This window comes from Alosa alosa, chromosome 5, assembly GCF_017589495.1.
Source record: "Alosa alosa isolate M-15738 ecotype Scorff River chromosome 5, AALO_Geno_1.1, whole genome shotgun sequence".
NCBI classification, from domain to species: Eukaryota; Metazoa; Chordata; class Actinopteri; order Clupeiformes; family Clupeidae; genus Alosa; species Alosa alosa.
Window position 1 is genome coordinate 28,998,933 of NC_063193.1, and position 12,500 is coordinate 29,011,432.

The window sequence follows — 12,500 nt, forward strand, 5'->3', positions numbered from 1 at the left end:
CTGTAGCCTTGGGTAGGCTTCTGCAGAAAACAATGTTGTTGCCGATTTAATACTATCTGGCGAATGCTTTTTAACAGGCTACTTATAGAGGCTTAGACAACTATGACCCACGCTTTGGTTTCAGAAATTAATTTGCCCTACTTCTTGACTGCAATGTAGTCAATTGACTGCTTGACATGTCATTTTTATTTTTCTGTACAATAAACAATTACATCTGCTTTATGCCGCAGAATTACATTCATATTTGGCTGACTGCAGACGCCCACTTCCCCCCCATATTCCAAGATTAAGATAGTATGAAGTGCTTTTTTGTATAGGCTACTATCATAAAAAAATAGTTAAAACGAATAGCTATTTGCAATTTGACAAAACACTGGTCCTCATTTTGCTAATGCGAGGACGATATGAGCCTGTTGCATTTAGTTAGATGTCCGAGTCACGATAATGTTTGAAAACCACTGGCTCGTAATCACAATAATTTAACACACGACAGTTGGATAACCTACTTCATCATGTCCCCATGCCTACATTTTTGTGAGTAGCATAGAGATCGTTAAAACAATAAAGTATGGCTCTCCGCTTGGGACATCGAAAACTTATATTTTTAATAGACTACCGTCGAAGATGCTGACTTGCAAAAAGCCTCGATAACACGCTATCTCCACTATCATCAGTCATGCCCCTTGATCAAAGTGGGGAATGAAATAAAAGTTTGAGAACCACTGGCTTAACAAGTTACCTACAGTCCAGAACACAGAATCTGTTGCAATATTCTGATGATCGGGCGATGATATCGGCAAATGTTTGTTTTCCAAAGTAAGAATTTCACTTCACCATGCACCTTCGACAATACCTGGCCTACCTGGTATCATTACAAACATTATTCTGTGTCCTAAAACTGGCATATTTTATGGCATTGTGTCATGTAAGTTCGCTGCAAAATCTAGAGAAATGTGTGAGGTGGTCAGCGGGGACAATTGAGACACACATTGGATTGTGTTATTACTTGAACATTCCACACTATCCACAGCTGTGGTAGGCCCATCAGGGCAGGAGGATTACTGTCAGCAGGCTTTATATAAAATTCTTCAACAGAAGGCCTCAATGTTGTCTTGTTTGTAGAGCTTTGCTTCGGCTTCTGTAATTTCGCTTCATTGAAAATGAGGGCTTCCCTCAATGACCCTCCGAGAATAAATAAAGGTTGAATGAATGAATGAATGCAGGCTTGCCCAAAATAAAGGCATGTGGTTTGGCGCAGCCTACAGTAAATAACAGACCCGCCAGAATGTGCGCTATGATGCTTTTTACGAAAGCAAGATGTTTTTGGTACCCTACGACACTGCATGTTCTTAAATAACAATGATCATCAGTAATATTCACCATTAATTTGGGTAAATGGGCAAGCGTGACCACCTTGATTGGCTGATTGATTGTAACGCTGGGCATGATTCCAAACACCTCCCTTTACGATGATGAGTGACAGGTCTCAGAATGCGTCGCCACACAAGGACGGAAGATGATGAATAACTGGGGCCAGAGGGCTATTCACAAAGGCTTTATCTTACTACTAGGAGTAGGCTACTCCTAAATCGCACTTAAAGATTTTAGATTGGAGTTTTCTCTTAAAAGTTATTCACAAAGCCTTTCAGACAACTCCTAAACTAGGACTGAGTCTTCGTGGGTTATGGATGACGCCATTACTCATGCACGAGCTTGACTGAAGTGACCACCTTGATTGGCTGACGATTGTAACGCTGGAATTCCAAACACCTCTTTCCGATGATGACTGACAGGTGACAGGTCGGAGAATGCGCGCGCTACACAAGTAGTGCGAAGGACGGAAGATGATTAATAACTGAATAAAAAGGCCTAGCCTAAATGAATAAAGAGTAAGGCAAAACAAATAGCTTAGTAGCCTAATGAAACATAGGCCTATGGATTGATGCAGTAGCCTACCTTTGCAACATTATTAAATGAATCTGTCACCATATCCCTAGGCTACGCTTGCAAAGAGGAGAACATTTTAATTTGATTCACAATGAAACGCTACATTTCATTTACATGTTAACAATGAGTAGTTTTGGTTGTTGTTGGTGGCGTTATTGCATCCCTTTTATGAATGCAAAATTGTTCCCTTGCGATTGGAAGCTCCTGTTGCGCATAGGCTATTTCAAAACATCGCAACGTAAAAAAAAAAAAAAAAGCTGTTTATGAATAGGTCTTAGTGAGTTAGGAGTCCTCTCGACTTAAGCTGTCCCAGACTTAGGTGCTACTTTTTAGGTCTAAAATGCTTCGTGAATTACTTTTTGAAAAAAAAATTAGGAGTCCTAAAGTTAGGAGTGACACGCCCATTATTTTTAGGAGTTGCTCCTAAATTCGCCAGTTAGAGCTACTTTTAGCCTTAAAATTCTTTTGTGAATACGGCCCCTGAATAAAAAGGCCTAGCCTAAATGAATCAAGGCAAAACAAATAGCCTAGTAGCCCAATGAAACATAATGGATTGATGTAGTATCTTTGTAACATTATTAAATTATTCTGTTACTATGCCTACGCTTGCAAAAAGAGAACATTTTAATTTGATTCACAATAATGTTACATTTAATTTACATGTTGACAATGATTAGCCTAGTTTTGGTTGTTGTTGGCGCGTATTGCATGTTAGTTATGCCTACAATGCAAAATTGCTTCCTCGCATTGGAAGCTCCTGTAGCTGCATAGGATTTCAAAACCGCAGGTTTGTGAATAGGTCTGTGAGTAAGGAGTCCTCTTGACTTCTTTTAAGCTGTCAGAGGTGGGAAGGTGTGATTTTTTTTTTGAAGGGCCGGATTAACTGGGCACAATTGTCTGATGGCCCCCTTCCCCAGCCAACGGAATCGGGTGGTTAGTTAATAGGCCTATCGTGAAGATTTTTCCTGCCATCTAAGGCACGAAGATCTGTGAGGCCAAGCCTCACCAAGTAGCTCGCTTGTTTACAACTAACATTCCATTTAATTAAACTGCTTTATAGACTATGCCAAAATAGTTTTCAACATTTTGAATATTAGTGTCGGGTGAATTGAAATGTTCTCAAAGTAGCCTTATGGCTGAAAGCTGCTTGGGACCCCCACCCCCAAGCAATATAACCATACAAACGCTTCCTGCACTCATTGTTTCAAAAAGGAGTAATTTTGGCTTTGTCAGAACTGAAGAGCTGTGGACGGCACGGCACGGTATGCCCAATGAAAATAAATTAACGCAACGCAACACAACACAACACAGACCCCGCTTCTCTCAGCCAGTCACTGACATGAACGAAACACAGAACCCGCTTCACGGCAGTCACTGACAGTAAACCTAGAATAAATGCATGGGGAAAAACACTTCCCATGACAAAGACATCGTGAAACACTGAAAGTTAATATTTTGTCACTAGCAACATTCATCTGTCCTTTGTCAAATGTATTATGTTCCAAGTACCCTATGCGTAATTCTGCTTAATAAAGTTGAACAAATACATTTGCTTATTTCACAGAAAAATATAAATAGCCAGTCTACAGTGTAGAGTTGGTAAGTTATGGTAGGCCAACCTGCAGTGAACATACAAACAGGGGAAATTATTTATCTTGCAGCTGAGTAGCCTCAGGTGCGCACGTGAGACATAAGGCCAAACATGCAAGCCAATGAATCGTGTTTCACGACAATCGCTACCAAGTAAACTTAAATAGGTTAACATCACTCTAAGTTCGCCTTCAAGCAAGGAAAACGATGATTTGAAGACATCTGTTTCATTGGAAGGGCAAGGGGTAGCAACAGGGCAACACAGAGACAGGCCCGATGGCAGGGCTGTTTTGAGAGTATTAAAATATGAGATATTCTACGGAAAACATTAAAACGGCAAGACAGCGGGAAAGTTAAAATACGCGATAAACACGGAAAAAGTTGGCATGCATTGTTTCGGGTCCCCGCACAGGGATTATTTGTCATACTATTAATCACATATGATTATTTGTGAAATTGTGCAAACAGGCGCAACACATTTGAAAAGGAAGGACTGGTAGCATGCAAGCTCACGGAAAGATTGATTTAAGAACGCTATCACAAAGTGTGTGGCTGTGGCGCTGGGCGAAGACAATTGGCAGGGGAGGGTCATGTCTTTTTAACAATTCTGTCGGAGGGTCATTGAACAATTTCTAGCAGGCAAGAGAGGGTCATGCAACTTCCAACTGAAGCACTCAAAATTCCTCCGTGGCCCCTTCAATAAATAACGATCAGTCCCTAGATTGCTGCTGGGCTATATGTCTTGGTTCTGTTAACAACTCATTGTCAAACGATAGCCTATCTCACGGTTGCATCCATTACAAACAAACATGCAATGTGAACGTCTGGGATTGGGGAGAGCACTAAATGCTCTACTGAATAAGCACGGAAGTCAAACCTTGAAAAAAACACTCTTTAATAATCCAAAAAATAAACCGCTAATGAAGTAAACTTGTGACCATCAAAAATCGCTTATCGCTTGTAACTCCGTGATACCAGGACGTAACAGGAAGGCATTTGGCTGAGCAACGGAGGTTAATATGCTCCATGTTTTGTCCAAATGATGACTGTCTATCATCGCTGCACTCGAGAAAACCGAATGTTTCATTCGCCCCCGCTTCAATCGTCCCGGTTGTACCTACTCAAAACGCAGATAGAACCTTATTATTCTAAGGTAGCGAAATAGCGTTCAGCATGATTCATGCCCAATTAATTCCCCCTGTTAAAGTGTTCGCCTTTGTAGTTTGGTTTCGTGATAGCCTATGATAAACGGCTTATGGCTAAATATGTGAAAACGTTAAAATACAGTAGGCTTATAAACCCGAAAAAAAGTTGACAGTGATTTTTCATAATCACTTTGGAGGGTCATAGAAAAATGTATTGCTGGCGAGGGAGGGTCACGCCTTTTGGACTAATGCTCCCAAAACTCCTCCGTAGCCCCTTAAATGAATAACTAACAGTCCCTAATGAAGTAAACTTGTGACCATCAAAAATCGCTTATCGCCTGTAACTCCGTGATAACAGGAAGTAACAGGAAGGCATTTGGCTGAGCAACGGAGGTTAATACTCTATATTTTGTCCAAATGATGTCTGTCTATCATCGCTGCACTCGGAGAAAAACCAGAATGTTTAATTTGTCCCATGGCGCCTCTACGGCTGCAAACGGGATTCACTCGCAGTTAACCAAATATTTCTTTATTAGGGCAGGGCAGGCATATTTCTGGCTATTACATTATTTCTAAACCAGTCTGCTAAAGTCTGTAGTGAAGTCTGTGTAGGGTTTTCCAGGCTCCATTTCTTTTACGAGACACCCTGCTCACTTGAGCCATCTACCGTTGTTTGGGTTGTTGCAGCGTCTCACTGGAAAAATACAAATTAAAGTCGCGTGATCCCACGCGCGGACCGCGAGTGAAGCTGGCCAAGTCGAAGCACTGCCCACTGTATGTATGTGTTTCCACTTCAATATGTGTGTGTTCGTTAGGGATGCACGATGTATCGGCGGCTGATATATTATTAGCCGATAAGTGAAAAAATTAAGATATTATTATCGGTCCGATAACAGAATTCTGGCCGATAATTTGCGCCGATATTTTCCTAATTTAGGCCTAAGTAAGGTCCGTCTGGCTACACTGAACTAGCCTACTTGAGCTTGGTTGGCTATACTTTTTCCTCAATATAATGTCAGCGGTGTGAATGTATTTCACCACTCTAACAAAATCTGTGGATATGTGTTCATTTGGGAATCTGTGCATCTCAAAATCCTCTCGTGAATGATCCGCCATTTAACCTTACCAGAGCGGAGCTCAGCCCTATCTAGAGCCGTCTTGTGCTGGTGTGTTTGCACTTTACCGCGCTGGTCGGGGAAAGAAATAAACAAACTCTTTAGTGGGATGAGTACATAAGTAGGCCTAGTTCTAAGTTGTGTTTTAGTATTATATTTGCATTACTTTAGCTTGGGTTTTGCATTATTACCTAGAAATATGCTAACCATTCGTGCTTCAGTTCCAGACAGGTCATCATAATAAGTTATTAAAACCTTCGGGGCTAACGCCTTTAATTTCTGCTGCAGCAGGTTGTACGCAACAGAGTAGACGGACATAAGATACAGTCTGAGGAGTTGCAGCTTTATTCAGTTACCCGCAGTTGAAACTAAAACTAAGTTTCCCTCACAAACTCTGATTTGGTCGCTATACTGTAGCTTATTCCCCGCTGAGCCGTTTATGAGCGTTTAGTCCTAAATGAAAACGATTCAAACTCTCTAGCCACTCACTCGCAATTCACTGACGTCAGGTGCACTTAAAGGAGCCACACATACTGTAGGGCTAGGCTACTGTTATGTTGACTGCTGTACTATTGAGGACTATTATGAGTTCTGTCCATCATTTGGTGGTAGGTACAATTACTGCAATAAAATTATGCTTATTATATGCTTTCCCCAAATTGTTTTCAAGAGTAATATTATCGGTTATCGTATCGGTATTGGCCACAACAAACCAATAAATATCGGTTATCGTTATCGGCCCTAAAATTCCATATCGGTGCATCTCTAGTGTGTGTGTGTGTGTGTGTGTGTGTGTGTGTGTGTGTGTGCGTGCGTGCATACATGGGTGAGTGTGTGCGTGTGTGTGTGGTTGAGCGCGTGTGTTTGTGTAGTCCAACCTCAGTGTCCTGCTTGTCCACCTGCTCCCAGCTGGCTTCTGAGAAGAACTCTGTGCTGCAGCGCGACAGGCAGTTTGGGTCCTGATTGAAGTCGGAGTCCGCTATTGAGGTCTGAGAGAAACAGAAAGTAGGTGATGAGGGGGTCTACACCAGCTAGCCAGACACACACACACACACACTGTTTCAACACTCTGTAAAGCGCCATCAGACATGTGTAACGTACTCTATAAGTAAAATTCATTTGAAATTGAAATATGTTTGGGTATTCATTAAGCGTCTCACCCATATCCCATTAGTCTCTCACAGATGAGACCAGTGGTTGTGGTCAGTGCAGGACTAGTCAGAGGCTAAGTGTTAAGTGTGCTAGTATGTGTGGGTTGTTGTTTTTGGGTCTTTATATGCCTGTACTGGTTAGTCTTCCATGACAAAAAGATCACTGTTGGTTATTAGGTATGGGCCAGTGTGTGTGTGTTGGTGTGTGTGTGCGTATGCTGGTGTGTGCTGGTGTGTGTGTGTGTCCCGTACCAGTTCGTACCCCAGGTCTCCGTTGAGGCCAGTGTGTGTGTGTTGGTGTGTGTGTGTGTGGTGGTGTGTGTGTGTGCGTATGCTGGTGTGTGCTGGTGTGTGTGTGTGTGTGTTCCGTACCAGTTCGTCCCCCACGTCTCCGTTGAGGCCAGTGTGTGTGTGTGCTGGTGTGTGCTGGTGTGTGCTGGTGTGTGTGTTGGTGTGTGTTGGTGTGTGTTGGTGTGTGTTGGTGTGTGCGCGTGTCCCGTACCAGTTCGTCCCCCAGGTCTCCGTTCAGGCGTAGCCCCCCCGCGGCCTGCTGGCTCTCCAGGCGGCTCCAGAGCTCCTGCACCTGCCGCTTCAGCGTCTCCACCTCGGCCTGGTGCCCGGCCTCGATCTGCCGCAGACGCTGCTGGACCGCGTCCGTGTGCAGCGCCAGCCCGTCCTCGTCCAGGTGGCTGCGCTGGCTCGGACCCGCCTCCGAGGGGCTGGCGGCCGTCGTGGGCCTTCCCATGATGCCGTGCGGGCAGCAACGGTGGTGGTGCTGGGAGCAGCTGGCGCGGTGCTGCTGCGGGAGGTAGGGGCACGCGGGCGGCGGCGTTGCCGCGGCGACGGCGGAGGCGTACTGGAGCGTCAGGGAGCCGCAGCTGGCGGCCGAGAGCTGGCGGCTGAGGGGGGGCGCGCTCGCCGTTGCTCCGCGCCCACTGAGGGGTGCCCGGCTCGGGCTCCCAGCTCTCGCCGCCGTTGCAGGGGGGGTGGGGGGGCCGAGAGTCGTCCTGGGCGGGCGGCACGGGGGCCAAGGCACTGAGAGCGGGACGCTGGGAGGGGCCCAGCTCCGGGTTGGCGTCGGGCTCAGGGCCGTCCACTCTCGCGGGGGCCAGGGAGTCTGGGCGGGGCGCGGGATTGGTCCCCTCCTCGGTGAGCGTCTCTGTGGAGCTCTCCAGCAGGGAGAGCCTCTTGTCCAGCGACTCTGGCGGTGGCGGCGGCTGGTCCGGCCTGTCCGGCTGTTCGGCCGGTCCTGCTCCCGCTCCGCCATTGCTCATAGTCCTGAGGGCGGCGTGCGTGCGGAGGGAGGGGGCAGAGGGTGCTTCCTGGCTCTCTGTCGCCCCCTGGGGCTCTGGGGTGGGAGCGTCGGCGAGGGCGCCGTTCACAGCGTGTGCGTGCACGTCGTTTGGATTCAGTCCAGCATCTGTGGGTTTCAGGGCCTCACGGCTCTCGTCCTCAGGAGAGGTCACTCTGTTGGTGACGCTGTCCATCGCATCCATGGTTCTATTCGGGTAGACATCCCGTGCGCCGTGCGCGACCGTCCTGCCGCCGCGGGCGTTGGCCTTCTCCAGCCGGCCCACGACTCCCACCGCATCCTCCGTTGCCTCCTGCAGAACGTTCCCCATCTGCCCCGCAGTCATGCCCACGGACACAGCTGGCTCCTCCTCCTCTGCGTTTAGCCCCTCCCCCTTCAGCCTTCCTGTCCTCGTGCCGTTGACCATCACGTTCTCCATGTTCTCCACGTTCTCCATCGCTCTCGTCTTGCGCTCTGTCCACCGGCCCTGTTCTCAGCCCAGCAGGTCCGACCAGCGTTCCGTTTTGCCCGGCAGGCCTCTCGTCCTGGTCCGATTCCGCTCCGGTTCCGATGTTCAGCTCCAGAGACCGTCGATGGTCCTGCCACTTCTCGTTCAGGCTGGGGTCACTCGAGCGGCGGTTGGGAAACACCTCGCACGCGCTCGGAAGGTTGTCAAACGACCGCGTCTTTGACCGCCTGCCAGAAGAGCAGAGGGACTCAGTTTCAGTCACTTCCATAACAGGGGGATTTTAGTCATTTATACAGCACTGTTAAAGGAAAACTCTGGCAAATTTTCACATAGATCTCAGTTTTGCGAGAACGGAAAAAAGTTTTCGTACCGACAGTACTCAGTGACCTTGAGAAACCGAGATCTATGTGAAAGAGTTCTGGTTTCTCCTTTAACTGTGGGCATGTGGTGTAGGTGCTCTACACAAAGAGAGAACTCACATACAGTACAGCCTATTCATAAGACACTAGGTGAGCCATCACATATGGACCCTTTCAAGAGAGTTCCATTATCAGCATCATAGTTGGCCCCACAAGACTTCCGTTTTAACATTCCATATGTTATATTAATGCAGAGGAAGTAGATTGGGGCCCAAATAGAACGTTCAAGCATTGTTTTTGTTTACCTTGTTGAAAGGGTCTATAGCCTAGTCAATAGGTGGCCCGTGGTGACAGAGGCAAAGCTTTAACAAGACAATACCTTGAACAGACGCTGGTTTTTGGAAAGAGAATTGTGTGTGTGTGTGTGTGTTGGAAAGAGAATTGTGTGTGTGTGTGTGTGTGTGTCTGTAAGGTTAGTGAATCTATCAAAGCGAAGAGGAAGAGAAGAGACTATAGGGGGGCTAGAGTGGTTATTGAAAAGGAGAGTGATGAGGAGTAAAACAAAAGAGCAGTGTTCAGTGTGTGTGTGTGTGTGTGTGTGAGTGTGAGTGTGAGTGTGAGTGTGAGTGTGAGTGTGAGTGTGTGTGTGATTAATGGAAATTCAATAGCCGTGTGGACAGGTTAGCCCACATTAATACCTCAAAGGGCGCTCTAATTACTGCTGCAGATTAGATGATCAGCCTTGCAATCAACGCTAAAGAGCCAAGCACAGCAAACACAAACACACACACACGGCTCCAAGAGCCAAGCACAGCAAACACACGGCTCCAAGAGCCAAAAATCTCAAACAAATACACACATGGACAGCAAACACAAACGAACACACACACACACACACACACACACACACACACACACACAGCTCCAAGAGCCAAGGACAGCAAACACACACACAGACACACACACACCTAACATCAGGCAGAGTTGGTAGCACTGCACTGAGTCCTTCAACACATCACTGATGTCCTGCTCAAACACTGTGTCTCAGTTAGTACTGTTAAGTAGCGCTAAGTACAGTTAGCGCTGTTAAGCTTTCCTCTATATGTTGGAAACGGTCCCCATCCTGTTGCAGTGGTGCTCTTTAGCCATAACAAAAACACAAAACCACAAGACGAAACTCAATGTGTGGTCGCAAGTTTCAAAACATATATGCAACATCTAATCAGGGACTTAACACAGAGGGCATGCGTAGGAGTACAGCGGCCATGGCTATTACACACAAACAAAACGCCAACAGGATGTGGGTTAATCTACGGCACATGCAACAGGTCGGTATAGACCACGCTTGTCTTTTGAACTCACGGCTAGGGTTGCAAAGGGGCGGAAAATTTCCGGTAAATTTCCGGAAACTTACCATGGGAAGTTAAGCTGGGGATAATAGCCCCGCAAAATATTCCAAATTGGAAACTTTCATGGAATTAAAAGGAAATTATGGGAATTAATGGGAATTTACGGAAATTAACATGGAATTTTGGGTAATTCATACAAACTGTTTCATATACAAACATTAACATTTTGTTTCGTAATAAGCAATATGATTTGTATGTTCGGATTTTTGCTTAGCTTAGCATACAAAGCTAGCGGGAATCCCATTCTCTGCCTATGGTTTACTAGTGTGCTAAACCAGGGTAGAAATTTGACTGAAATTGCATTAAATCAGGTTGTTTTAACTAATATTATGCTGAAAGATGGGGTTTTGTCCACTACATTTAAAGTTCCCTGTTATAGACTAACTTGCCATATTAAAAATTCCCAGTTTATTCCCATGGAAAGTTTCCAACTTTGAAAATTCCCGGAATTTTGCAACCCTACTCACGGCACGTTTGATAAGGTTTGTACGGGGTTTCGAACCCACCTGCCCAGGGGCTGGTCCTCGGGGTTGGGGTAGGGGGCACAGGAGTCATCTGAAGGCGTGGTGGGCAAGGAGCTGGGGAGGTAGACCGCCGTCCACAACAACAGGTTCCGCACGTGACACACAGGGTGCAATACCTACAACACAAGGCGGGCGTGGGTTAAACATGAGCGCGCTTATGATGGCCTAGGGCCGAAACGCGTACGTTTATTGACCACATGTTCCAATAAAGACTGTTCTGTGAGTTAATGCTTGAGTGTGCGGAGTGAGAGTTGCTTACGGTCTCAGAGTGCGAGGAGTAGAGCATATTCCGGAAAGCTCTGTTGGCAGGCCGCAGTATTGACCACACGGAGCAGGTCTTCTCCTGGCTTAGCCGCTCCTCCCGCTCCTTACCACTGTTGCATAGAAACGTTCCGTACAGACACGAATATGTGTGCTGCACCAACTTCACCTGTACACATGCGCGCACACACACACACACACACACACAAACATAGGACAATATGTCAACAACCCATGAAGTTGTGAAATGGCAGGAAATTGTATTGTAAGCTTAAGAATGCAAATTACAGTCCTAAGCTTAAGCATGCATGCAAACTCATGCCCTGTGTTCTTCATTCTACTCTGGCCTTGGTGAAGATAAATGCAGCCAGACTCCGCACAGCCTAATTGACCCAGTGCGCACACACACACACACACACACACACACTCTCGTGTGTGGCTGGCAGAGTTCCACCGAACTACACACACACACACTGAACTAAACACAAACAAATCCAAGCATCAAAGCTCTCTGTACACTCACGCTAGCTCCAGCTCTCTTTGCGCTCATGCTAGTTCCAGCTATCGACACACTTACGCTAGCTCCAACTATCTGTACACTCATGCTAGTTTTAACTATCTGTACGCTCATGCTAACTCCAGCTATCGACACACTTACGCTAGCTCCAACTATCTGTACACTCATGCTAGTTCCAACTATCTGTACACTCATGCTAGCTCCATCTATCTGTACACTCATGCTAGCTCCATCTATCTGTACACTCATGCTAGGTCCAGCACTCTGTACGCTCATGCTAGCTCCAGCTCTCTTGGCGCTCATATTAGCCCCAGCTCTCTGAACGCTCACACTAGTTCCAGGTCTCCGTATGATCACAATAGGTCCAGCTGCCTGTGTGTTCACGCTAGCCATAGGCCTCTGTCTGCTCCCACTAGCTCTGGATCTCTATGTCAGTTAGCCTATAGCTAACCTATAGCTAAAAGGGAGCTATAGGCTAACTGGTCTAACCCACTTCAACTTCAAGTTATTACTAGTGTAATAATAAGTTATAGAATAAAAGTTTAAAACATGAGTAAATAAGCTAAAATAAAGATAAAATATATACCCCAAGACTACCCCTACCCATAAATACAATAAAACCTTGTACTACTAAAAGTGCTCACTAAAAGTAGATCCAGGGCTTAAAGTGCACTTCGGGAGAATTATGCTAAGCTAGGCTAATGGTGTCAGACTGGGTTATA

General features: G+C 46.1%; 2 protein-coding genes across 3 annotated transcripts in view; both read right to left on the reverse strand.

Moving 5' to 3' along the window:
• Nucleotides 1–12,500, reverse strand: part of LOC125294633 (tripartite motif-containing protein 16-like) — a 587,664-nt gene that overhangs the window by 318,647 nt on the left and 256,517 nt on the right. The window lies entirely within an intron of this gene.
• Nucleotides 1–12,500, reverse strand: part of mtmr3 (myotubularin related protein 3) — a 39,793-nt gene that overhangs the window by 4,273 nt on the left and 23,020 nt on the right. The window contains 6 exon segments of the mRNA XM_048243513.1: nt 6,676–6,786; nt 7,451–7,855; nt 7,857–8,621; nt 8,623–8,935; nt 10,983–11,116; nt 11,260–11,430. Coding sequence (XP_048099470.1) covers nt 6,676–6,786; nt 7,451–7,855; nt 7,857–8,621; nt 8,623–8,935; nt 10,983–11,116; nt 11,260–11,430 — 1,899 coding nt within the window.